This window comes from Setaria italica, chromosome VI (genome assembly GCF_000263155.2).
Source record: "Setaria italica strain Yugu1 chromosome VI, Setaria_italica_v2.0, whole genome shotgun sequence".
Classification (NCBI taxonomy): domain Eukaryota; kingdom Viridiplantae; phylum Streptophyta; class Magnoliopsida; order Poales; family Poaceae; genus Setaria; species Setaria italica.
Window position 1 is genome coordinate 33,180,339 of NC_028455.1, and position 23,079 is coordinate 33,203,417.

The window sequence follows — 23,079 nt, forward strand, 5'->3', positions numbered from 1 at the left end:
ACAGCCTGAGAAAACACCACACGCGACTCATCCGAAAGTGACGTCATTGTCCACGTGGTTTATCTGGTCAGCTGCACAAATTGGACGTGACACAGACCTGACCAACTTTCTACGCACGATTACACGTGCAGCGTGCCTACCCGTTCCAAGTTCTCGACGCGAAACGCACGTACCTGACCGATTTTACATGCGTGAGTTTCGCCGTTCAACGTTCCACGAACCTGGCCAAATTTCCAGGAGCGAGTCCATCTCACCGACTACCTTTCGTTCAGCACTCGAATTTGAATGAATTTGAAACGAGCTGAGACAGTAGTGCAGCCGTCAGAAATGCATACGCTACCCGGTAAGCGGTTGTGGCCAAGGCCGACGGTAGGTATTGCCGACACCTCGTACAACTCAAAGTCAGAAAGTTGAGGCTTGATGAGACAGGATCAAGATCGTTGCCAAAGGTGCAAGAGGATCTTGATCGGTAGCGACAGGCGGTATGCACGTTTCATCTGGCACTGACACCAACCGGCCGCGTGACAAGGCCGTCAGAGACGAGTCCTCGTCAGCGTTAGCAACACCTGTGGCCCCACTTTTGGCCCATTGCTCCGTTTCCTCGTGCAGTGACAGGACTGAACATAACTTATTCTCTTCAGCTTTATTTCAAAAAAGAAAAGAAAAGAAGCAGCATCACTTGCGCATGGAAAATAGATCTGCTTATCAAATGCTGCTACTACTTTAGTCCTTTTGTTCTATTATCAGGTACTGCAGTGAACTACAGTGCAGCTGCGGTTTGTAGGAGTTGACCTTGGCAACTCTCAAGTCTCAAGGTGCAGCTACAACCTGCTATCCAAAAAGACAAATCATCATGCCACCCGATTTTCTCTACTAGGGTATAGGTATAACGGCCTGTCTACTTTTGACAATGCTGAAAGCCTGCTTCTAAACATAATCCGAAATCACAAAGTCAACCAGCTGAGCTGCAGAGGACAGCTAGGCCGGAGTAGCCCATCAACCATCAAGTGCTGTGACAATGAAGCTGGGCCTTTTTCGGTCCGATTATTATTGCTCATGGACTTATGTTTCATTACTGTGCTTGCGTACAGTGTTTTTTAATAAAAAAATCAGTAAGTGCAAAGAAAACTTTGAGCAGCTGTTGCTACTAAAAAGTTCTACAGAAGCTACAGGATTACACAGATGCAATACAGTACATGTAGATAGCAACTTTTGCTAATTTTACTCAACAAAGTGTTTACATACATAGAACCCTTCATATATACTCAAGGTAGAAAACAAAATATTGCAACAATCGGTCATTGGTGTTGCCTTTACAGTTGCTTTCTCTAGTGAAGATGGCATTAAAGATTATATTCCAAGGGCGACTTTCTCTGCATATAAATGATAACTGGTAGTCTGGTACAACGTAGCAGCCGTACCTTGCTGTTATAGAAAGGATATACATGGCTGTGTTAAGCTTGCTAATCCATGTGGCTGTAAAGTTACAAATGCACTACCATCAATCTGACCGAATAGGAAGCCTGAAAGCTGCATTCATCCATTGTGGATGTCCCCACAGGCCACAGCTTGATTCTACACCGAGAGCTCCATGAAACCCACCTTCTAGCTATGCAGTGCCAACTTTCTACCAAATGAATCACAATTTGGAAGGAAACAACTGAATCCTAATAACCAAACAAGCAAGCCAAATCGACGGAGGAGAAGCACAGAAATGATTGGACGGCAGGAAAGGAAGCAAGAAACACCGGGGAGCATCATAGCGCAGCTGGGCGGGCAAGAGACGGCACACGCTTCCACGCTGAAACCGCGCGCACAATGAAAACTTTGTCAACCACCAACATATCTGCCAACGTCACAGAAAAAGATATCTGAGTGCAGTACAGACTTACCGCCATAACACAGGTTCAGGACTCAAGATTCATTTGAAACTGCTCACCTCTCGAGCCACAAACACGAGGTAAAGCATTACTCTTCCTGTCAACGGAAACTACAAGGCATTTCCCTTGTACATTGCTGGCCATAAGAAACAAGCGCGCTGGCATTTAAGCTTGCAAGCTGCATTAGCCGAATCCAGGGGGCACCGCAGGATCATCATCATCACCTGCTGTGTCATCCACAACAACTGGCTCACCTCCATTTGGCTTCCCTTCACTACAATTTTCCAAATTTGGCGGTGACTGCTGCTTCTGCGCTGCTGCTGCTGCTGCTGCTATGTTATTGCGCTGATTATCTCTGAAACCAAAACCTGGTGGTTCCAACGGATCATCTTCCACCTCGCTGCAACAGTGGTTGGTGTTTTTGCTGGCAAAACTTGTTGCTCTTTGCCCATCCTCTTCAGCTTCTTGGAAGAAGGTTCTGGGCCCTTTTCAGGGTTCAGTATCCTATTGTAGACAGCTTCCACGGTTCCCCTTATATCAGTTTCATTTGACTGGATGGTGTTCCATACCTCATCCGATATTTGACCCATTATTTTGCTCCTGATATGGAAGAGCAGTGTAGCAACAAGTTGAGTTAGTAATCAATATCTATTGTGTACATTTAAGAAACGATAACATTTGAAAGCTTTTACCAAGATGGGGCTCAACTTACCCAATATCTTTATTGATTGCATCAGAAAGGTCTTTTAGTTTTAACTTCTCAGATCCATCTTCTTGTAGTACCACTGACTGTTTTACCTCTGTGATGATTTTATTGCGCAGCACCTCCTGCAACAAAGATATAGCATGCCATCAACTTATAGAAGTATACGCCATTAATACCCGTTATAGTTTGCAATCTACATCTACTGAGCAAGACGCTGACCATGTAAGAGGTTATACACCCATCTAGCAACATATATTGTCACACAGATTTCAAATTTCCCAAGAGGCAAGTGATACAACATATGAGCTGTAATTAAGATGTTATCACAGGAAATCTACCAGATGCGCATTAAACATGGTCAAAAGGTTCATGTCTCAAAAAAGAAAGAAAGAAGGAAAGAAAGAGATCAAGGAAATTTCTATTGACAGAGCTTACAAAAATAAAGTCACTATGAAGAAGAGGGCATTTTCATCAGATAGATTGTACAACTGGGAAAAAATATTAAAATGAAGTTGAGCACTTGGTAATCAGCACAGCTCATGAATAACAATAAACAAACTCAACCACAGCAAGAGAGACTCCCTGTCCCTGGCTTTGTTCTAAGGCAGGGGAGCACAAAACCCTGGCTGGGTAGAAATGCGAATCATAAATAACAACACAAAACATCATGCTGACAACATGTGTTTATATGAGAAAAAAATATACAAATTACAGTCTCTCACATTTATATGTCAACAGATGACCGAAAAGCACGATACATGGAACTGAGGCTATGATTTGAGTAGTTATCTCTACCCAACAGCGTTGCAGCAGCTCGACAAGGTCAAGCCATAATGTCAAGACCATCAGTTCAATGTGAAAAGCTTTTAAAATATTTAGCAGTTACGGATCACTAGCTCCAATCCACTGTAACCATCTCTGGCACGGCACTCACTAGTGGTGGATGATTTAAGTCTCCACTCCATTTATAGTCCTAAATAAGGGAATGCTGCATCGTATCCCTATAGGCCTATCAAGTGACGGCGATGAGCAATAATACACCGAATAGACTATACGCATCAAAGTTCCACAGCGCAGGATTACGGACTAGGAACAACCAAATCGCAAAACGTTAGGGTAAAGGATTTGGGGTGTTGATGTTTGGGGGGAAAAACTTACGTTGTCCTTGACCTTCCGAACGATGGATCGGCGGAGGGCGTCGAAGTCGCCTTCGTCCTTGAGCCGCCCCACCACCTCCGCCGCCGTCGGCGGCCGCAGCTTGGGATCGCTCATGGGATCAGGGAGTGCCGGCTGGAAGCCTCTCGATCCCTAGTTTTGCTGTGAAGGGTGAGCACGGGTGATGTGCTTGTGGGCCTGTTTGGAACTTTGGATCTCCTGAATTGGGCCCTCCCGACTCGCGCTGCACTCGCCTCTCACTTCCCACCGGATTTGCTCGGCTCGTCCTCAGGCCGGCGACCTCCGCTCCCGCAATCGCATCATCGTCACACCGGCGTCGCGGGGCTGCAGCTTTGGTTGCTGGACGGCAACAAGAGGCCAAGAGCGGCAGCACCTTCGGCTACCTCAGGTAACCAAGTTCGTTGGTGGCTAGGTGGGATTCGAGGAAGATATGGTTGGGGTGTTGCCTAGGGCGATCCGATTTGGGTTCTGCTGGATGCCTCCCGAATTTTATGGTTTCGCAATTCCGGAATAGTAGCGCCTCTGCTCTAGTAGAACATTGCTCTACATTTCGCGATTTTTTTTTATCCCCAAACGATGGCACCAAGTACTAGAAACCCAGTAGATAATTCCTGTGATGAATGGCATCGAGTCAATCGCTCCTAGCTTGCCGGTTTAGCATTCAGCTTGGCATCTAAATTCTGATTGCTTGATGCCTTGACTTGTTCGATGCAATGTCTAATTCGAACCGTACCACAGGTTCTGAATGTCGTAGGAACAATTCATCCCAAATGCATGCTCAAATAACCCAGAATCTTTTTGTGCCCTCTTTCGTTTGTTGCTGGCTTGCTGCACACATAAAAATATGGCTAGTGTTCACGCTGGTACTACCGTACTAGTACTATGAGGCTAGATGAAATTAGAAAAGGGAAGGAAAACAAATAAATTTGTTGACTTGGATCTATTAATCTGAAAGCGAACAGCTAATTAATTTCTGAAGTGAAAACAAGGTCAGATGTAGTTTAACAACAGTTGTGGGGAGCAATCTATTCGGATGCGCAGATATGGGTCTCTTGAACATGAGCTGTGTAGAGCAGGAAAGGAAGGTTACTTAATTTATCTAGCTACAACAGGACTTGCATACTGGCCGGTTTGCAGTATGTCCAGATTTGCTTTTCTGTCACCTCTGATGCAGGATGTCGAAATTTGGTGCAGAGCTTCTTGTACAAACTAGAATTTTCATTCAGTACAACAGTGCCGGATGTCAAAATTTGGACATAACTACTGCATGTTAGGATTGGAATGGTACACTTTTGACCTTATTTATACCAAGGAAATGCAATGCAAGTGGATGGTCTCAACAGATGTATAGGTCAATGTGATAACCTATGTTGGCCTTGTGTGGTTAGTTACCTATATATTGTCGATCTATCCCATCGTCCTCCTCCACTAGTCCACTGTACCAATAAAGAAGCTTATAGGGGCAGTGACATCAAGGTTACATTTGAATTGTTGTATTTCACACCTTTGTTGGAGATGTCTTCCAAGTTCACAACGATGGTGATTTCTAATCAGGACTCCTCTGCTGACCAGCACTCGCGATCTGATCATTAACCTTCCAGCCGCAGCCACCTCCTTGTCGCCGGCCATGATTCAGGCGGTGATGGTGATCAGTACCCAGGCGAAGCCCCGCCTCCTCAAGTTCTACAATTTCCAGGTTCAGAATCCTCTCCTCTCTTCTCCATAGTCACCCCCTAACCCCCTCTCTTTCTTCGCCACCCAACAAGTGCTCGTTCAATTGCCGCACCCAGATCAAGCACTGCTTCATCCATGGATCATTTCGCATGGATTACGTTAATGAAGCAAATCTTAAATTCCCTTAGTTCTTTACATCTTCCTTTTCATGGTTGCAGCCCCCGGAGAAGCATCAGGACCTCGTCCGCAGTGTCTTCCAATGTATTTACGGTTCGCTTCGTCATTTCTTCCTGAATTTTATATGGATGCTGTCATTGATCTGTGGAATCTCTTGTTGCAGTACTATCTGCAAGGCCGGACAGTGCGAGCAATTTCGTCGAGGTCGATTCAATCTTTGGCCCGGTAACAATATAAGAGAAAATCTTATGCACTGTATGCAAATGCTAGCAATGGATGAGAATATTAAGATTTAAGTGCTCGAAAGCCAATTGCTTTCTTTTCCTTTATATATACAGACCTGTATGTCAGTCATCTGTATGTAATATAAGCTGTGCTAACTGCTCAGTGAGCATGCAATGTTGTAAGCTAAGTATTCCTTACTAAGTTTGGGACTTCTGTCCCATCTAGGTTACATTTGCTCATATTATTGACAGAAAGTTGATGAAGGTCAGAAAGGTTTGATTTTTCTTCTTTGTACTTTCCAGGGAACAAAAATGGTGTACCAGCATTTGGCCACTCTATACTTTGTTTTTGTCTTTGATAGCTCTGAGAATGAACTCGCCATGCTTGATCTCGTACAAGGTAACCTGACTTATTGATTCTATTTTTTTAATTTAGTGGATGTGACAGGTATATGTGTTATGCCTAATTAAAAGAGGATGTCATTCTCATCTGCATAAGGAATGAAGTATATTCAGTGTGTAATCATGTTCATCTGTTTGACTTGTCTTAGTAGTCATTAACTGTCTACTGTGCTTGTTCCAGTATTCAAACATCGTTTCCTGCAATTTTCTATTCTGTATTTGCGATGCAATATTTTTCTGTTGCTAAGTACCTGTGGCTGTGATGTAACTACAGTAGCACGTTTTTAACACTCTTCTCTGTCCATCAATTCTGTCTAGCTGCTAGAATTTTCATATTATACCTCACTGTCACAGTGTCATGCAAGACTTCTTTTGTCTATCTTCAACAAGGAGACTGATTACTTTGTATGACCTTTGTCTTGTGCACAGTTTTTGTCGAAACATTGGAAAGATGCTTCAAGAATGTATGCGAGCTTGACATCGTATTTAACTTTAACAAGGTGCATTGTTATATTCCTGCTGAAGTTCCCGTTTAACATTGATCCTTCATTTGCATATTGCATGCCGTTGGGTAGCAAAAATGTGGAATGTAGAAGTTTTTGGATACTGCATCAAAAATTTTCAAGGGTAACTGGGTTATCTCTTAGTACAATAGGAGGGCCAAATTTTGGCTCATTATCTCTGTTGATATGCTGGTTTTCCCTTGTTTCCTGTATTCTGCAGTGTCCACAGTGGATAATACTTTGACATGTTTGTATAAAAATGCTCAATTTATAAGACAAAATGTCCCAATGATTCATTCCACCGGCCTTGCATTTCTTCCGGTTCCTTTCATAGTGACGTCTTGTACTACCTGCATCATGTTCTTCCTTGGCTCATATTAATATCTGGTGCAGCTGCACACAGTTTTGGATGAGATGATTCTTGGGGGACAGGTAATTGAAACAAGTTCAGAGCAAATAATGAAGTCCGTGGAAGAGATTGCAAGGTTCTACCCTCTGCCTTCACCGCTCCATATATAGAGCACACTCTTAATTATTGTCTAATTATAACAGCGCTGTCCAATACTTGACACAGGCTGGAGAAACAATCAAGCACAACCAGCCTCATACCCAAGTCGATTTCAGATCGTTTCAGACGTTAAGCTTTCACTCACTTCTTGGTCTGAAGTCTGAACATTGACGGTGTGAGCAGAACTGCAGAAGACATTTGATTGGCACTCAAGATTACATTCAGTTTGCTTTAGTTCTCTAAAGACTCGATCGTCTGGAAACCTGTCATTTGTTATTGGCAGACATGCATGTCTCGTTGAGCCATCTCATTCTTCAGTGCTCGTTTGCAAGGAAAGTTTGGGAACGAATTCGAGTGTGGTCCGACAATCTCGTTCGAGTGCTGGCACAGGACCTGTCAGCAGAAGATTGCTGGAACAATGCAAGAACCTGACCAACTTACCGAAACAAATTCGAAGGCGCAAAGCAGCTGTGCTCATGTACACAGCATGGAATATCTGGAAAGATAGGAACCGGAGGAACTTTGAAGATAGAGCAATGACAGCGGCGCACGTCGAACAAGAGACTGAGGCAGAAATTGCAATAACAAGGCTGGCCTGATGAGATCCCATAGTTGTTACGTTAGTCAAATAATACAGTTTGTGTTTGAGACACAATCATTTTATGAAATATTGTGTTGGAACAACATGCATTTTTCTTCCCCTTAAATGATAATAGACGTGGCCGCCGGCGGAGAAGTTGCTGGAGACCCGGAGGCCGGATGGCGAGCTCCATGGCTAGTCGAGCTTGTACTCGAAAAATCCGGAGTCCAACATCTTGGCACATTTTGGTATTCGCAGCATTGGAGAAGTTGATTGGAGATATATTCTGCTAGTAGGATCAACAAATTTCCCCGCGAATCATTTGGATTTGGAGTTGGGGCCCCTCCAAACTCGACGCGCTTGGAAACGAAAAACAAACAGAGCAGCAAAGTCTTGGGCCTGAGAAAGGGAGTGTTTTCAGTACAGTTGGGTTTGGATTGGGCTGAGCCATTTTGCCTTTACACTGTGTTGGACCGCATAATGTTGTCATGGGCTTTCATTGCGTGCCTTTTCACTAGTGAAAGTGTGTTGGACCGCGTATATGAAAGTTACCGGGGGCTCCTATATAACTTCCGTGTGCTAGGAACAACTGGAAACAAACAGCCCACCACGGCCCAAATCTACTGCAATCCTGCAAGCAGCGTGCCAGGACCAGCGAGGCAGCACAGCAGCGTGAAGGATGGTGGCAGGGTTTTTCTTTTTGTTTTTATAGTCCGTGTCAACGATTCAATATCTTTTGTAAAATACTTTTCATCTAGTATGTTGAGAACGTACTCAATATTTCAAATTTCTAGATTCAACATGTATTCAAACTTAGTTCAACAATTTCAATGAACAAGTTCAACATTTTATATGCAAATGTTGAAACAGTATATCCAAATTGTTGAACACGTATAGCCAAAATGTTGAAACAGTACATTCTAAATGTTTACTTTTAAAAAATATTTTAAAAACAGAATATATTTATATTGAATCTTATTTTATTGCATAAATTCTAACTAAGGCCATGGTTTAAACGGATGATTTATAGTTTGGAAGAAAAACGAGTTCACTTGGAATCAATTCATCCGTGCACCCATGTGCGCACAGCTGTCCAGGTGCACTGCCGCTTGCCCTCCCACTAGACTCAATCGTGTTCGTTCATCCCGGTCTGCAATCTCAAGCATTGGAAGTCATTTAGAAAAAAAAATTCCATAAGCCATACAGGATCCCTCTCTCAACCAATGCGGCATACCACCTACTTCCAAGATTCAAAGATTCCAAGCGCTTCAAAATTCTTGCAAATTTTGCGTAAGCATCTGGTCACTTGCAATCTTCAAAGATTGTTGACATAAAAGATACAAGGCTAGCAACAACGACAAACAATAATAAAGCCTTTTTTAGTCCCATGCAAGTTGGCGGCTAAATAAAGAACAAAGTCTAAATTTGAACTGAATCCTACAATAGCCTGGAACAGTTCTACTCCTCATACAGGTGCAAGAGTGCAGAACCTAGAAGACCATTAGTCCATTAGTCCCATCGCACCTGTCCCTTAGCTGAAAGCACATAGAATTCGACTTCAATATTTGGACGACACATGCTGCGGATCTTCTCACATGTCTCCTCGTTAGTGGAGGATCAGAGAACATTATATTCTTGATTACCAACTTTCTTAGGATCGGTGCATTGCATCTGAATAGGTGCTCCACAAATTCTAATGATGAGAACTTGTATAGGAAGAGATTTTTAGCTCTTCAAGTGAATTGAGAGAAATGTCATCAATCCCGCGACTCTCTTCGAAGCGCCAAGGGCAAGAAAATGGGCAAAAAGCCCTGGAAATAAGAAAAGGGCAATATTACTGTACTACTGGAGAATATATATTATAAAAAGTTCAACTTCAGGATGTATAAAAAAGAAAAAAGCTAATAAGCTTAGGAATTACTGATAAATTGTAAGAGCAATGCAATCCTATGGAAAGCGTCCGGGTACTATTGCAACTTCTCAAGAGATGCACCATGGCAGGTGCCAAGCCATGGCCATTACTCGATAAGGATATGCTTAAGGTTTTACACTTGGGCAGCTTGTTCGTTTCATTCAGGAAGCTTTCATAACCCGCTGTTCCCTGACATGAGAGTAGACACAAAGTAATGGCTAGATCACCAAAAAAAAACAATTCCTTTTGAAGAAATTAATTGATACACAAACATACCCATGGAATGTGGATTCGCAGTTCCAACTCATCGACTTCATTTACTCAAAAAAAAAAAAACTCATCGACTTCATCGAACTGCCGCATCAGGGATGCCACTACGGATCCTCTACTCCAAATTTCAAGCTGCCGGAGGCGACGGCCGACATGTACAAACTGGTGGCGGCGAGGATCGTAGACATCACCATGCCAAGCTAACTCGGCAAGCTTCGGGGCAGAGATACGAACCTCAATGGCGTCGGATAAAGACAGGTGGTGCAGTTTCGGGGCGACTATCTCCAGCCGCCGTGTGTTCTTGAATCTTACCCATAAGAAGACTGAACACAGCGAGTCGGAGCGTATGGTGAAATCCGAGGCAGCAACCAGTGTGACGCAGAGGGTCAGGATCCTCAGGCTCGGGCATCGGGTGCAGACAAGAGCGGTGAGCTCGCCGCCTTCCATGCGGCCGTATTGTATCGTCAGCGAGGTCAGCGCCGTGAACGAGCCCGGCGGCGGCAGCAGGAGCCTCCATGGTTTTGCAAGGAATAGCGTGGCGCTTTTCGTTCCCTTGCACGCCGGGAGCTCGAGCTCCGCCGCCTCTTCTTCCCCGCCGTCGCCCTCCGGCGGCGAAGGCACGAACAGGGAGAGCGTCCCCACCACGCGCTGCGCGGACGTGACGAACACATCTGAAAACGAAGTTCTACGGTTTGGCGGATTGTGCCATCGATTGTACAGAAATACAGCATGCATTCAAAGTGTCATTGGATCGCTCGAGTTCTCTTCGGATACGAAACAACTGACAGAATTTGGATCAGGGGCCATCAAGAACAGTAATACAGTATCGATCAGAAACTTTTCAGAGACGATAAAGAGAGAGAACTATTGTTCAAAAAAAAGATCAAGAGAGAGAACAATTAACCCTGCACGTTGGTAGTAACGTACGCAGATGCAGATGCCGGTTCTAAGTCTGAACCCGTGCTCTTATCTCATCGATCACGGACGGGAAGCTCTGCATCAGCCGCAGGTACCCCTCGGTCAGCACCGCGCTCCTGAAGTTCTTCTCCACGACGAAGAAATCAAGGCACCTGCTCTTCAGCTCCGGGCAGCTGTGCGTCTCAGCGCAGCCTAGTATTGTCGCGACATTCTCCGCCGATACACGCTCCCACAGCTTGTGGGCGCACATGAACTTCAGCCTGTCCAGCTGGTACATGTCAGCTGCTGCGAGCAGATGCTGGAACAACTCGATGGGGGAAGAGCCCTCGAGCTCTTCGTCTCTCGGCAGCGCATCGGTGTACATAAACCGCAGCAGGATCTGGAACGTCGCGGGCGTGATGCCGTGCAGCGAGATGCAGCGCATTTTGGCCTCCGCCATGGAGCCGAGGAGCTGCGCCTTGAACACCGGCGAGCGGGCGGCGAGCACCGCCCGGTGAGCCCGGAACTTCTCGCTGCCGACGGTGAAGGACACGTCCGAACCGTCGGCACCATCCAGGAGGCGCCCAAGATGGTCGCCTATGTCAGAGCATGGCACAGATATCGGATCGTCACACAGAACTATGGCTCCGCACATGAACGTGATACGGCCATCCATTATGTAGGTGGATTCTAGATCTGCCCGCTCCACGAACTGTGGAAATCCCCATGCCTTGTTGGGGCCGTACACTTTGACGCACCGCCGGGCGTGCGACGGCGACGGCGACGGCGCGCCGTCTCTGCCAATCAGAAATGCGTCAAAAAATGGCCTTGACCTTTTCGGATTCGCTGACGAGCTTTAGAAACAGAGAGAGGTAAACGCCATTGTCGGCCTTCCGGTCTCCGTGTGGGTAGCAAAGTATCCTCCAGATGTGCCCCCCAGAGGAGATTTCGTCGGAGTGGATGAGGTCGCCGATGGCAAGGCTCTTGGTTCCTGCGTAGTCGAGCTTGAATTCGGTGAAGCCGGAGGCCAACATGTTGACAAGGAGCTATTGCTAGTAGTAGAACACATAGAGCCGTCGTCAGTGCGTTGTACTACTATAAATACAAGGGCCACGACCGGTTGGAGTGCGGAGTGCCAGCGGGTTTGGAATGTGAAGGGCTTGGTTCAGAGAACGGGACTCGGGAGTGGAAACGACAGTCACGCGCTGACAAGTATCGGACGTACGCACCAGCCGGATGACGCCCATTCCCGCGCGATTCTTAATGGGTGATTTCATATTTATATTTTCTAAATACAACATAAGTAAAACATTTAACTCATGGTTAAAATACTTGTTGGTTTTTTAGTCTACATGTAAGACACAAGTTACCTTGAAAATAGCGTATATAGGGTTTCATCCCATGTAATTCATTTCACCTCTCTCTTCGTTAACTCTTTGTCACATCATAAAAAATGCTGACATCCTACCCTATTTAATTTTAATGAGAATGAAACATCTTACCATCATATATAGCATATCATGTAGGTGAGAGAACAAATCATCGCTAGGGGCAGTGGCACTCGCTAGCACGTGATTCCATGCTAGCGAGCCGGAGCAATTAGTGCAGGACACCATCGTGTTCCAGTGCCGCTCCACCCAGTTCTCCTACGACGGCGGCGCCGGCGGGCTAGGCTGCTAGGCTGGCGGTGGGATTGGGACTGGTGGTGGTACCGTGGTAACAGGGGATGAGAAGCCGCCGGCCAACTGACGGGCGGCGGACCCCTGTGATCTCGCGCAGATTCTCCGGCCGCACGCACGCTTCCTCGGCAGCTCTCTTCACCAGTTCACCTTCGCCGGAGCGGAACCCCTCCTCGGCTGGACGCGCCCAATGTTGTAGGCCGATGGCTCCGCGGTGGCACACCGCGATAAGCCTCCGCCTGCAGCAGCGGCTGCCTCCTGCCTCCGGTCGCCAGTTCCCGTGGCCGCCAGCTTGCCTAGGTTTCGTCTCGCGGCCGCGCAAGCGCCTTGCGGAGCGATGACGGCCGGCGCCACCTGAGCTGTGTGGGGGCGGCGGCGCGGCTCACGCTGTACGGCCCGTCAACCTATGTATGTGTGGGCCTTGAGTAGACGGCCGAAATGGAGGCCAGGTGCTAGCCCGCAGCTTGAATCCGCCGCCTTCGAGCCCAAAAGGACTGGTGTCAGTGTGAAGAAGGCATTGGCTACTGAAAGAAAATCTACGCAAAATTGACTGCTAGTTTGTGTTTTGTTAGAAAAAGGACTGCTAGTTTGTGTAAGCAGATGCAAGAGACATCATCAATTTGCCTACCATCAGGTTTTGCTTCCTCTGCAAACCAAAGTACAATATAATATAATAAAATGAATAAAATCAGGGTATGCCCAAATAATGTTTTCGCTGTGCACAAAAGCCGGCCAAGAATTGGAGGCAAACATTGAAAAACAACATAACGTCCGGAAATTCAGAATTTCAAATAAGCTTTCACCTACTAAGCTGGCTATCATGAAATTCCTGCATGTAAGCAAGCGAGCAATTCCCGGCTCAAATTATGAAAACAAAATATAACAAGAGGTATGAAGTTTTCTTGCAAATCATGAGGGTGTCCTGATTGATTCTTTTTAGACCAAGAGCACCTTCTCTTCATTCATTATCACAGTACAGTACATGTCTCAAGGAGACAGGCATTGGGATAGTCAGAAAAAATAACTCATATAGTCATATATGCCACGACCTCCTTAGCACAAACCTGAGCAGCTAGGTTTGCTGAACGCCTTACAAAAACAATGGAAAATGAAGAGTAGTTCAAGCTAAGCTCTTTGGTTTCAGCAAGTACCGACATGATCTCCTTTGAGTTACCGCTTACCAATGCATCCGAACAGAAGATCAAGGAGAACTCTGCAAACGGCACAGAATTGTGGCGCGATAACATAAGTACTTTAAGCATGCTTCGTGCTTGAATAGATGGGATAGCATTCATGGAACTACAAGATTAAAGGTAGGTAGTCTATAGTACCATAGCAAAAATAAACATCTCATCAAGCGCAAAAAAGGTTCAACATCAACCGCAAACGTAACCCTGCTTCATGACAGTACTCCCCAGATAATAAAGAAAATAAAGCAACCATGCAAGTAACCTACCCAAGGCAGGACAAGGCCAAGAGAATAAGGAGAAACACGGCTAGGGTACTAATTAATATAGCATGATCTCCACAGCTTTGGGTCTGGTTTGTCTGAAAATATCCTTGGCCTGCGTCGCCTTCTTGTAATCACTTGGCAGCAATTTATTCCAAGACTGCAAAAGAAAGAGTGTTCAATGAATGAATGATCCCATTTGATAAAACCCATGCATTTAGTTTCAATATGCTAGAAATATAACGAAGAGCACTCACCAAAATAAATGAACACCAAGCACTATGTCATGTCCCAAACCGGCTTCGCACCTCAGTGATGATAAACGGAAAATTCTGCCTCAGCTGCATGAAACCCTCAGTTAAAACAACCTTATTGAAAATTTTCTCTGCCACAATGAAGCCAATGCACTTTTTCTTCAGTTCTAGACAACTGTACATCTCAGCACAAGCTAAAGCATCAGCAACTGTATCCACTGACATATTTTCCCACAGCTTTTGGGCACATATAAAGTGGTGTTTGGATCCAAAGTTCACGAACTAAAATTTAGCTCCTAAAATTTAGCCCCTAAAATTTAGTTTTGCTGGGATGTTTGGATCCATGGGCTAAATTTTAGTCCTCATCAAACAATGACTGATTTGCCCTCCCTCCTCCTCTCCCTCTCTCTCCTCTCCCCTTCGCCGCTGCTCCTCAGCGTGGGCGGCAAGGGTGGTGTGGCCCACCGCCGCCGCACCCCGGGCTGCGGCGGCCGGGTCCCTGAGGTACCTGCGCTTGGTGTCGGACAGCTTGGTGAGCTCGGCGACGACGGTCGCGTCCGCAGACTGGATTGCCTCCACGTCGTAGGGGAACTGCGCGAGCTGCAGCTGCGCGTACGCGGCTGGAGGAGGCGAGGGGTTGGAGGCGGCGCGGCCGGCCGGAGGACGCGGGGGGCGGAGGAGGCGGCGGGCTCGGGCGGATGTGGCGGGCGTGTGGGAGGAGGAGGAGAGAGGAAGTGCGGGAGGGGCAAGGCACGGAGGCGGAGGAGAGAGGAAAGGGGGTAGGGGTGGAATTTGTGGTCCAGGTTCACTTTTAGCTCCTTTTAGGGTCTCTTTGGGGGCTAAAATTTAGCTCCAAAATTTTAGCTATTTGTCACTTTTAGCCCTCCTGTTTGGATCTCAAGAGCTAAATTTTGGGCTAAAAGTGCAGAGCTAAAATTTAGCCCTCGGATCCAAACAGGCCCTAAGTTTCAATCGGTTCAATGCATAACGGTCGGCAGCTGCTAACAGATGCTGCAACACCTCAGAGTGAGAATCCCCAAGCTCATCTTGTACAGGAAAGGCATCCATGTACATGAATCGAAGTACGATTCTAAATGTTGCAGGGGCAATGTCGAGTAGGGTGATGGATGACATTGTAACCTCGGCCATGGAACCGAGGAGCTCGGCTCTGAAGACTGGTGAACGGGCAGCAAGCACCGCACGATGAGCATGGAACGTCTCGCCGTCAACAGTGAAGAAGGACACATCTAACCCATCCATGCTATCCAACAGCATGCCGAGATTTTTTCCAATGTCCGAAGGCGGCACTGGAATGCCGCTATCATGTAACACCATTATGGAGCATACAAACGTGATCTGTCCGTCCCTCACATAATCTTTCACCAGATCCATTTGACTCATGAACTGAGACCACCCAAACCTGACACTGTCCCTCGGGAACAGATAAACCCCTGTCCTTTTCGCAGCAACTAACGATGGTTCACCATCCTTGTCCATCAAAAAGGCCTCAAATACGGCCTTGACGCTCTCGGGTTTGCTGAGGATCAGCTCCAGAAAAATTGCGAGATAGCCGTTCGTCTGGGTCCCGTCCCGCGGGGAAAGCAGTTTATCCTCCTCATGTGCACGCCGGCAGAGATGGGATCAGAGTAGACGGCCTCACCAGCGGAAACATTCTTGATTTTCACGAAGGGCAGTTTGAACTCGACGACGGCATCGCCGCCTGCGCCTCTGACGTGCGTTGCCGTTTGATCCCCTTCATCGTAATCGGCGAGGAAACTAGCCCACGATCATTTTTTTTGAACGGATGGCAAGAGCTTTGCCGAATTTTTATTAGATGAGAAAGTAGAAAGAAAAAGAAAATACAACTAGCAGAGCCAACCGGCCCCCCACTAGGTAAGGAACAACTGATACTCAACTAAAAACAGAGAGCAAAAGAACAACGACTGAAAAGGAGGAGGCTCGCAACTCAGGAAAATTGCATGGGGTTTCAGCCTGCACTCCGCTTGGATAACTGTAGTTGCTGGTGGTCTTCCTTTATAAGATAAGCTACCTCCTCCACGGTCTTGCTCTGATGATTAAATGTCCTACGGTTTCTTTCCTTCCATATGTTCCACTAAAAATATATGACCAATCCATCAAAAAGTGATCTGTTCTGTGTCGATATGAGTTTCCAGCCTTTTTTCCACCATCTGTGAATCGAAGATGGTCCGTTTGTGACTGGTAGATGCTGTAGGGTAAACCATGTTGCCAACTTGTTCCAGACCGCTACGGTGTAAGTGCAATTTTTGCATAAATGTGTCGGCGTTTCCGGCTCAATGTTGCAAAGTTTACAGATCGGATTGTGCGGCCATCCCCTTTTTGCTAAATTATCTGCCGTAAGAATTTTTCTATGTAAGAGAATCCATGCAAATATCTTGCATTTGGGTTCTGCTTTTGCTTTCCACACCGGAGTAATGTTCATTTGCTTTGTTTGTCCTTGCAACTGGATGAGGTATGCACTTTTGGATGAGTATTCGCCGTCCGCTGTCCAGCGCCATTTGATGTCATCATCAATGTCTGGGTTGCGCTGTTGCGCGTTGATTTCCTCCCATAATTGGACGTACTCTCGTATTTCCTCTCCGGTTGTGAGGGGGCAGATTTGATCCAACCAATAGTTGTTCTGTAGCGCTTTTCTCAGAAACACGGATACGCCTATGAAGGTGCGTATCCCGTATCCGATACGTATCCGATACGGATACACCTGGGATATGGCCGGGATACGTATCCACGGCGTATCGGCGTATCCTAGTATATTTGGGCCGGAAACTAAGGAATGGAAACGTTTCGGCCCAGTCGATACGGCCCAGCCGAACTCACGCAGCCCAACTTACCACCTCACGCAGCCCAACTTACCAGCCCAACTTATTTGCCCTACTCCTGAGTCCTGACTCAGCACCTCACGCAGCCGCCTGGCCTCCTCTGCCTCACACGCGCAGCCACCTCCGCCCTCCGTCCGGCGGCCCGCCTCCGCCCTCGCCGGCGGCCAAGGCTCCGCCCTCGCCGGAGACAAGAAGCGGCCGGCCCCCCGCGACGGCGATGAGGAGCTGCGCCCGGCCGGCCCCCCGCGACGGCGACGAGGAGCTGCGCCCGGCCGGCCCCCCTCGTCGCGCGCCCGGCCGCCCCCCCGCGACGGCCGGCTGCAACGCCGCCGGCGCCGAGCCCCTGGCCCGTGAGTTCCTCTCCCTCCCCAATTCGATTTAGAGCCAGTGCACCATTAGGCCAAAGGCCATTACCATTTACCCCTTCCTGATTACTGATTAGGGCCTTATTGATTTTGTCCAATGTTCATTGTCGACCAGTATGGCATCTCCAAATTTGAGTAGTGCAGGTAGTGGTAGTGCTACTGCTAGTGGTAGTGTGGGATCTGGATCCAGAGAAGCAACTGATATCAAGGCTCCGCTGTGGGATCATGTCACCATTCTAGAGAGGCCTAAAGCTGGTGGAGGAAATGCTTTATGGAGATGCAACTATTGTCCATTGGAAAAAAGCAGCAGCTACACTAGAGTTGAAGCTCATTTGCTGCAGAAATCAGGGAAGGGGATTAGCAAATGTCCGAAGGTTTCACATGAAATGCTGAGTGAGATGAGGAGGGAAGTGGAAAGGTGCAAGGAGCTGGTGGAAAGAGCAAAGACACGCACCGTTGCTTTGCCTGTAGCTCCTTCTTCAGCCAATTACAACAAGAAGAACAAGAGGGGACCTGCTTCTATGTTGGAAAAATCTTGGGCATTGCAAGACCGCAAGCACTTGGATGCTTTAATTGTTAGAGCAATGTATTCTGGAGGGATATCTTTCAACTTTTTGAGAAACCCATATTTTAGAGAAGCTTTTGCATTTGCTTGCAGCCACAATTTGCAAGGTTACACAATCCCTGGGTATAACATGGCTAGGGAATCACTCCTGAAGCAAGAAAGAAGGCACATAGAGACTCTATTGGAGAGTACAAAGAGCACATGGCCAGAGAAAGGGGTCACAATCTGCAGTGATGGTTGGTCAGATCCTCAGAGGAGGCCAATCATCAACTTCATTGCTGTTTCTGAGAAAGCTCCAATGTTTTTGAGGGCTGACAATTGTGATGGAGAATACAAGTCAAAAGAATATATTGCTGAGAAGTTGAGGGCTATTATTGATGAAGTAGGTCGACAAAATGTGGTACAAATCATCACAGATAATGCTGCAAACTGCAAAGGTGCGGGTCTTTTAATTGAAGCTGAAAATGATCACATATTTTGGACACCTTGTGTAGTGCATACTCTCAACCTTGCTATGAAAAATATATGTGAACCTAAACTGCCAAGGACACCTACTGATGAGGATATGCATGTTTGGGGACAACTAGAATTTATACATGATGTTAAAGTTGAGGCTAGTATGATCAAGAATTTCATAATGAATCATGGCATGCGTCTTTCCATGTTCAATGAGTTCAGCCATTTGAAGTTGCTTTCTATTGCTGAAACAAGATTTGCATCGGTTGTGTGTATGCTAAAACGGTTTGTTGAGGTAAAAGCAGCTCTCCAACATATGGTGATTAGTGACAAATGAAGCATCTACAAAGAGGATGCTTCAACTGCCCAACATGTAAAGGAAAAAAATACTAAGTGATGTCTGGTGGGGCAATGTAGATTACATTCTTAGGATCACTACTCCTATCTATGATATGATACGCTTTGCGGACACCGACACCCCATGTCTTCACTTAATCTATGAGATGTGGGATTCAATGATTGAGAAAGTGAAGAAAGAGATATATCTGTATGAAGGGAAGGAACCAAATGAGGAGTCAGACCTCTACTCTGTTATTCATGATATATTGATTGCTAGGTGGACAAAAGGCAATAATCCACTACATTGTTTGGCTCATTCACTCAATCCAAGGTAACACTATACACTATACATTTCACATTTCAGAATTCAGATTCTTTGCCCTTTATTTTTTCAGTTGCTCATGTTCTAAAATCTAAATTGTAATGCTAAATTGCCAAATGCAGATTTTACAGCAACAAGTGGCTTGAAGAAGGTGCTGGTCGACTACCCCCCCACAAGGATAAGGAGGTATCACAAATGAGGATGACTTGCTTCAAGAAGTTCTTTCGCATACCGCAAGAGTTGGCTAAAGTAAAGGAAGAATACTCAAGGTTTTCTAGTTGTTCAGAAGAATTCAATGATCCTGATTCTATACATGATAGATGGGCTGTTTCCCCAATGACTTGGTGGACAAATCATGGACAATCTGTCCCTCTATTGATGAGTTTGGCCTTAAAATTGCTGAGCCAACCGGCCTCCTCTTCTTGCTGTGAAAGAAATTGGAGCACATATAGCTTCATCCATAGTGTCAAGAGAAATGCCTTAACTCCTGAGCGGGCTGAAGATTTGGTCTTTGTGCACTCAAATCTGAGGCATTTGTCAAGAAGAACTGATGCATACAAGACAGGAGAGACAAGGATGTGGGATGTTGGAGGAGATTCTTTTGATTCCCTTAGTGGTGTAGGTCTTCTTGAAGTTGCTGACCTCTCCATTGATGAGCCTGACTTGCAGACTATATCATTTGGATTGGGTGATCTTGAGGTTGAAAGTGTGGAGGAGAATGATGAAGTCGAGGCAGAAGCTTGATGTTGATGGCTTGATGCTATCCTTATCCTATATTGCTAGTTTGCTACTACCTTTTATTAATTTCCTAAATAAAAACCTGCTATCATGTTATTCTGAGTGTAATAGACCTTAAATTTCTCTCTGTTGAACTTGAATATCTATTTTGCAATTTAATATGCATTGTTATCTATTTATTAATTAAATAGTTAAAACGTATCCGCGTATCGGGTTATTTAAGAAATTGCCGTATCCGCGTATCCGTATCCTTCCGATACCGATACGCGTATCCGTATCCGTGCTGCTTAGGCGCTTTTGCGACTATGAGATTTTTTCGTCTAGATTTCTGAAAGAGTTTCGGTGCAATGTTTTTGGGAGCTGATCCATTTATCCAAGAGGAGTGTCAGAAAGAAGCCTTCTTGCCATTGCCTACTGTCACTATTGTTGATGCATTGAAAAGCTCCCTATCAGCTTTGGTACAGGGGATATCAAGTCCTTTCCATGGTTTATTATCATTTTTCCATTGAAACCAAAACCCCCTCAGTTGAAGGGCCCTTGCTAATCTTTCTATGTCCAAAATGCCCAATCTTCCCCACTCCTTTGGCATACATGTCGTTGTCCAGTTAACCAAGCAGTGTCCCCCATGGACTTTCTCTGGTTCTTCTCCTTTCCAAAGAAAACCTCGCCGCAACCGATCAATGTGTTTTATGAGCCATTTGTGTATTGGGAAGACCGTGAGGTGGTAGATTCGTTGGGACGTTAGCACACTTTTAACAAGTGTCTCTCGTCCTGCCAACGATAACATCTTTCCTTTCCAACCTAGTAGTCGACCTCCAATTTTGTCTATGAGCGGTTGGAATTCAACTTTTCATAGCTGGCATGTGTGTAGGGGTAGTCCTAGGTATTTTCCTAGGAACGAGGACACCTTGCCCGGGAATTCTGTTAGCGCTTCATTGACAACTTCGGCTGTGCATCTTATGGGGAAAATTTCAGTCTTTGCCGTGTTTATTTTGAGTCCTGAACATTCCCCAAAAAGTTTTAGAATTTGGTTTATGCGTTGGAGTTCTGTCTGGTTCGGGTTTGCAAAAAGTGCGGCATCATCGGCATAGAGGGAGCAACGCAGTTTCGCTGTCGCAGGTAGGACCGGTTGGATAATGTTCATTCGTGCTGCGAGCTCTAGTAATTTGTGTAGTGGATCAATGGCAAGGATAAAGAGCATAGGTGACAACGGATCCCCTTGTCTTACTCCTCTATCATGTCGGAATTTTTTCCCAGGTGTCCCATTGAGCAGCACTCTGGATGATGACATGGCTAGCAGCGTGGCGATCCAGTTCTGCCGTATTTGTCCAAACCCAAACGCTTGCATTGTGTCAAGCAGGAAGGTCCAGTTGAGAGAGTCAAAGGCCTTTGAGATGTCAAGTTTTATGAACAGGGCCTGTTTCTTTGCTTTATATAGTGCCTTGATTACACTCTGGACGTATATGAAGTTATCATGAATACACCTTTTCTTGATAAATGCACTTTGGTAGCTTGAGACGAGATCATTTAATTTTGGCGCCAGCCGGTCCGCTAAGATTTTAGTGATAATTTTTGCGAGACTGCTTATGAGGCTGATAGGTCGGAAATCTGTAACTCGCATGGCCTCCTTTGTCTTTGGGATAAGGACAATATTTGCCTCATTTATTAAGTACAATCGTCGGGTCCTGAGGGAATGGAATGCCTGTAGGGCTGCGACGAGATCCACCTGCACTATTGCCCAACATTTCTTATAAAAAAGGCCTATGAAACCATCAGGTCCCGGGGCCTTCTCAGATGGCATGCTCATGATCACTCTCTTGATCTCTCCTGTTTCAAAGGGGCTTTCTAGTTCCTGTAGATCATGTAATTGGTAGTCTAAATTGGCCCAATTTAAACTTTGTGTTCGTATTTGCGGCGTGCCCATTAGTTCAACAAAGTGGTTATAGATGATTTCCTCCTTCTGTTGGTGATTATTCGTCAGTCCTTGTGCTCCCATTAGTGCCAGAATATGCAGTCTGCGCTTCCTATTGTTTGCGTGGAGCATGAAATAGCGTGTGCAGGCATCCCCTTGTCGTAACCATGTTAGTCTGGAGTGTTGTTGTGCTCTTGCTCGCTGGATTGTCGCCAGGCCTACTGTTTTTGCTTTCAGATATTTACGGAAATCCAGCTCCGCCGGTGTGAGTGATCTTTGTTCCTGTGCTGCATCTAGGAGGAGCAAGGCTTCATTTGCGATGGCTTGTCTAAGGGCCAAATTCCCTATGGTTTGCCTTCTCCATAACTTTAATGCTTTTGCCGTTCTGATGAGCTTGACGTGTAGGCGTAAAATTGCATCTTGTGTGTTCACCTGTTGGTTCCATACCGCTTGCACCATCTCCATGAATCCTGGCATGTCCACCCAAAATGATTCTGAATCCTTTGTAGTTTTGTTGCTCTACATCTCCAGTTAGGAAGAGTGGGTAGTGATCCGAACCTCTTGTAGTCGGTGCCTGGAGGTCTACATTTGGAAAGAGGAGGTGCCATTCTGGCGTTCCAAAAAATCTATCTATTCTTGTTAACGTTGGATTTCCCTGCTCGTTACTCCATGTATATCTCCTGCCACGCAGGTCAATTTCCATCATATGTGTCTCATCTAGGGCTTGTCTAAAACTATTCATGAGGTGCCTATTGAGCCTGTTGTTATTCTTGTCTTTAGCTTTATAGATCAGGTTAAAAACTCCTATGATTAACCACTCTTGGTGGGATCGTTCTTTTAGTACTTTTAGCTCTTCAAGGAAAGCCAATTTTTCCTGATCACCCTGTGGTCCATAGATGCCTGTGAGTGTCCAGGCTATGTTTTTATCTTTCATTGTTATGGTAGTTGAGACCGTGTGCTCGGTGGTGGAGCTGTTGCTCATATCAAAGTGTTGTTGTGCCGCAGCTATGAGGATGCCACCTCTCGTGCCTATCGCAGGCAGAGTTGTATAATTCGTTGCAAACTACGCGCCCAATGTTTATATTACTAGGCGTGTGTTCCACTGGCTGATCTTTGTTTCCTGTAAACAGATGATTGTTGCTCCGGTCGAGTGGACTATATTTCGAACAGTCGCTCTACTGGATGAGGTATTAAGACCTCGCACGTTCCAACACAGGATATTACAATATTTT

At 45.9% G+C, this 23,079-nt stretch overlaps 3 protein-coding genes and 2 pseudogenes across 7 annotated transcripts; 2 read left to right on the forward strand and 3 right to left on the reverse strand.

The window, feature by feature from the left end:
* Positions 1-1,826: 1,826 nt before the first annotated feature.
* Positions 1,827-3,881, reverse strand: LOC101773978 (annotated as a pseudogene).
* LOC101772748 (AP-3 complex subunit sigma) lies at positions 3,869-7,957 on the forward strand. Of its 5 annotated transcripts, none has more exons than XM_022827819.1 (8): positions 3,869-4,150; positions 5,317-5,458; positions 5,655-5,697; positions 5,777-5,817; positions 6,141-6,237; positions 6,669-6,739; positions 7,136-7,227; positions 7,317-7,957. In XM_022827819.1, exons 2-8 carry the CDS (start codon positions 5,390-5,392, stop codon positions 7,381-7,383), a joined length of 480 nt encoding a protein of 159 aa, XP_022683554.1. In that variant the 5' UTR covers positions 3,869-4,150; positions 5,317-5,389; the 3' UTR covers positions 7,384-7,957. The 5 variants fall into 5 exon arrangements, with proteins under 5 accessions (XP_022683554.1, XP_012702122.1, XP_004973941.1 ...); XM_012846668.3 differs by having other exon boundaries at positions 3,872-4,150; positions 5,364-5,458; positions 5,777-5,838; XM_004973884.4 differs by having other exon boundaries at positions 3,875-4,150; positions 5,335-5,458; positions 5,777-5,838.
* Positions 7,392-11,943, reverse strand: LOC111257731 (annotated as a pseudogene).
* A 2,153-nt stretch (positions 11,944-14,096) lies between these two features.
* On the reverse strand, positions 14,097-15,789 carry LOC101753045 (BTB/POZ and MATH domain-containing protein 1-like). Its single transcript, XM_022827795.1, has 3 exons — positions 15,267-15,789; positions 14,347-14,537; positions 14,097-14,198 (listed from the first exon to the last, which is right to left on the reverse strand). Exons 1-3 carry the CDS (start codon positions 15,787-15,789, stop codon positions 14,097-14,099), a joined length of 816 nt encoding a protein of 271 aa, XP_022683530.1.
* Positions 15,790-17,367: 1,578 nt separating this feature from the next.
* On the forward strand, positions 17,368-18,873 carry LOC101753448. The gene is made up of 2 exons (XM_004974805.1): positions 17,368-17,500; positions 17,660-18,873. Exons 1-2 carry the CDS (start codon positions 17,368-17,370, stop codon positions 18,871-18,873), a joined length of 1,347 nt encoding a protein of 448 aa, XP_004974862.1.
* The last annotated feature ends 4,206 nt before the right edge of the window (positions 18,874-23,079 follow it).